Source organism: Salvia splendens, chromosome 22 (genome assembly GCF_004379255.2).
Source record: "Salvia splendens isolate huo1 chromosome 22, SspV2, whole genome shotgun sequence".
Taxonomy (NCBI): domain Eukaryota; kingdom Viridiplantae; phylum Streptophyta; class Magnoliopsida; order Lamiales; family Lamiaceae; genus Salvia; species Salvia splendens.
The window spans coordinates 15,395,295-15,397,623 of record NC_056053.1 but is presented as its reverse complement, the minus strand read 5'-3'; the positions used below and the strand labels follow the sequence as shown (position 1 = coordinate 15,397,623).

The 2,329-nt window shown below is 35.2% G+C and overlaps 1 protein-coding gene across 1 annotated transcript; it reads left to right on the top strand.

Annotated features, from left to right (window-relative positions):
- The first annotated feature begins 393 nt into the window (after positions 1 to 393).
- Positions 394 to 1,949, top strand: LOC121786190 (membrane magnesium transporter-like). Its single transcript, XM_042184768.1, has 4 exons — positions 394 to 479; positions 560 to 612; positions 705 to 805; positions 1,552 to 1,949. Exons 1-4 carry the CDS (start codon positions 407 to 409, stop codon positions 1,640 to 1,642), a joined length of 318 nt encoding a protein of 105 aa, XP_042040702.1. The 5' UTR covers positions 394 to 406; the 3' UTR covers positions 1,643 to 1,949.
- Positions 1,950 to 2,329: the final 380 nt, after the last annotated feature.

Below are 2,329 nucleotides of genomic sequence, written 5' to 3'. Positions count from 1 at the left end.
TATAGAATATAGTTGTCAACATTTTTCACATGTTTTAATTTATGCATTTTCTCTGAAACAGTAGGTTTTTGCTCCATTTAGTCAAAAATCTGTTGTGCCGTCTTTGTTTTGATGATTTCCTTTAAGGGAGTGAGCTGTTAGATTTAATTAATGCATTTAATTTTCAACAAAATACAGCAATAATTAAAAATTGAAAGTGTTCGGTTTTCTGTTTAATCTACTCCATGTTAGTATATGGAAGTGTGCGATTATTTTAATTATAAAATTTTGGGGCTATTGGAAGTGTCCACTATAGTGGCGGAAATAGAATTTTGGGGCTATGAACAACAAAACTGGGGCTATAGACAAAAACTGGGGCGGGGCTATTGGGCGTGTCCACCTTATAGTGGACACTCTTAGGAAAAAGATGGGCTTTTCTCACGCCGTCGGCGTCGTAGGAGTTCTGATTCTCGCACACGCCGCCTACTCCACTATTCAGTGTGCGTATTCAAGTCGCTCAAAATCTTTGCTTTCAATAAATCTGAATACTCGTTCTGATTTTTTTGATCTATTTTTTCAGATAGATCTTTGCTCAAGATTACTGAAGAGCAGGTCACGGGGCCACCGATCACTGTAATTTCCTCTATTACAATTTACACCGTATTTATATGCATATAATTCGTTTATTGCCACTAATTAGGTTTGTAATTTCGATTAATTTACAGGTAGTTGTGGAGTTGGTTGCAGGATTGTTTTTCTGTTTGTGGGCTGCTTTAACTGTGCCCGGCAAGTTCTTGTCGATTCTCCCTCAATCTGACGAGAACAGGTTTCTTTTCCCATTGATATTGGTTTTTGTTGCTGGTGTTGCATCTGAAGAATAATGTATGTGATGATTTATAGTAGTAGTACTATAATTTTGGGATTAGGTTGAATTGCACTTGATCTGTTGATGCAATGTGTGAGGTATTGGGGTGTTTGGTTGGGCTGAGAAAATAGTAGATGTACAGCATTTGTCACTGATAGTTTGTCACAAGACTAGAGATGTATTGATGGAGATTGGTAGGATATAGCTCCTCAACAATAGTATTTCAGACTCTTCATGTAAGCATATCATGTCTGACTCTGTGAATGAACATAAATATAGATGAAGACGTCATGTCCAATCAAAGTATTTCATTCCCCATCTATGTCAAAAGAGGCTTAATGCATGGGAAGTGTGTAATGCACCCATTTAGAAAACCTACATTTTGCCTGTGGGCTGGAGATAGAAAGTGATAGAATTGAAGGTTAGATGTGCTTTATGGAGGAAACTGTCCCACACCTTTGCTATCTTTTGACCTTTATATGTCCAAATGGTAATTAGAAGGAACATATGCATAACAGGGTAAGAGTATGTCAACGAATATCATTCCATTAATTTGCTTTTTATTTACTTGAGTTATGAAAGATGTAAGAGCTTTATCTTTCATGCATTAACTAGTCCTTGATGAGATTTTATTACAGGAAACTTCCCTTTTTGAATCTAAACATGCTTGAGCCTACTAACACACCGTTCTTTCCCTGTCCAAGCAGGCTAGTTGCCTTGCCTTTCAATCTGGATTTCATGATCTTCAATCATCGTGGAAAAGCTTTTTCTTTGGGTATCGATATGAAGATAAAGTAATCATATTAGAGGCACCATTGCATTTGGTTCATTAGTGAGATCTAGGGATCAAAAATAACCAAAAACAGATGTTACTTTTATTGAAACAAGAAGGTATTGGTTTCATCTTAGTGAGATGAAACAAGGATGTTTGTTTGCTAGTAGTAGTCAAGTGCAAAGTTAGAATCTTTTTTATGGGAGTGTGCTGGTCTCATTCTTTTATGACATTTGTTTTTGTATTATGTTTTATAGATAGCTTGAGCCTTCAGCAGATTCTATCTTGCAGAAATTTTCTTTACAGAAGATGAATAAAGTAATTTTTCTGTTACATTACATAGATTGCATTATCGATGCCAAAATCTAAACACTCTGATGAAAAAGTATTTACTCAGTGCTGATTTATTGTATGTTTACTAAGACCATCCACAACCGTGCTCTTGCCAACGAGCACGGTTGTGGGCCCGACCCCACTTTTTCTGCATGCTCTTAAGCAAGAGCACAACACCCACATCTGTGCTCTTCCGCAAGGACGAGCACAAGAGTCCCACCATTCTATTATTCAATTTAAATAAAAACATTTCCATAATATTAAAATTCATTAAAAAAACTGAAATAATATTACAAATTATAAATAAAATAAAAATTACATAATTAAAATCCTAAAAAATAAAAATTACATAATTAAAATCCTAAAAATTAAAAATTACA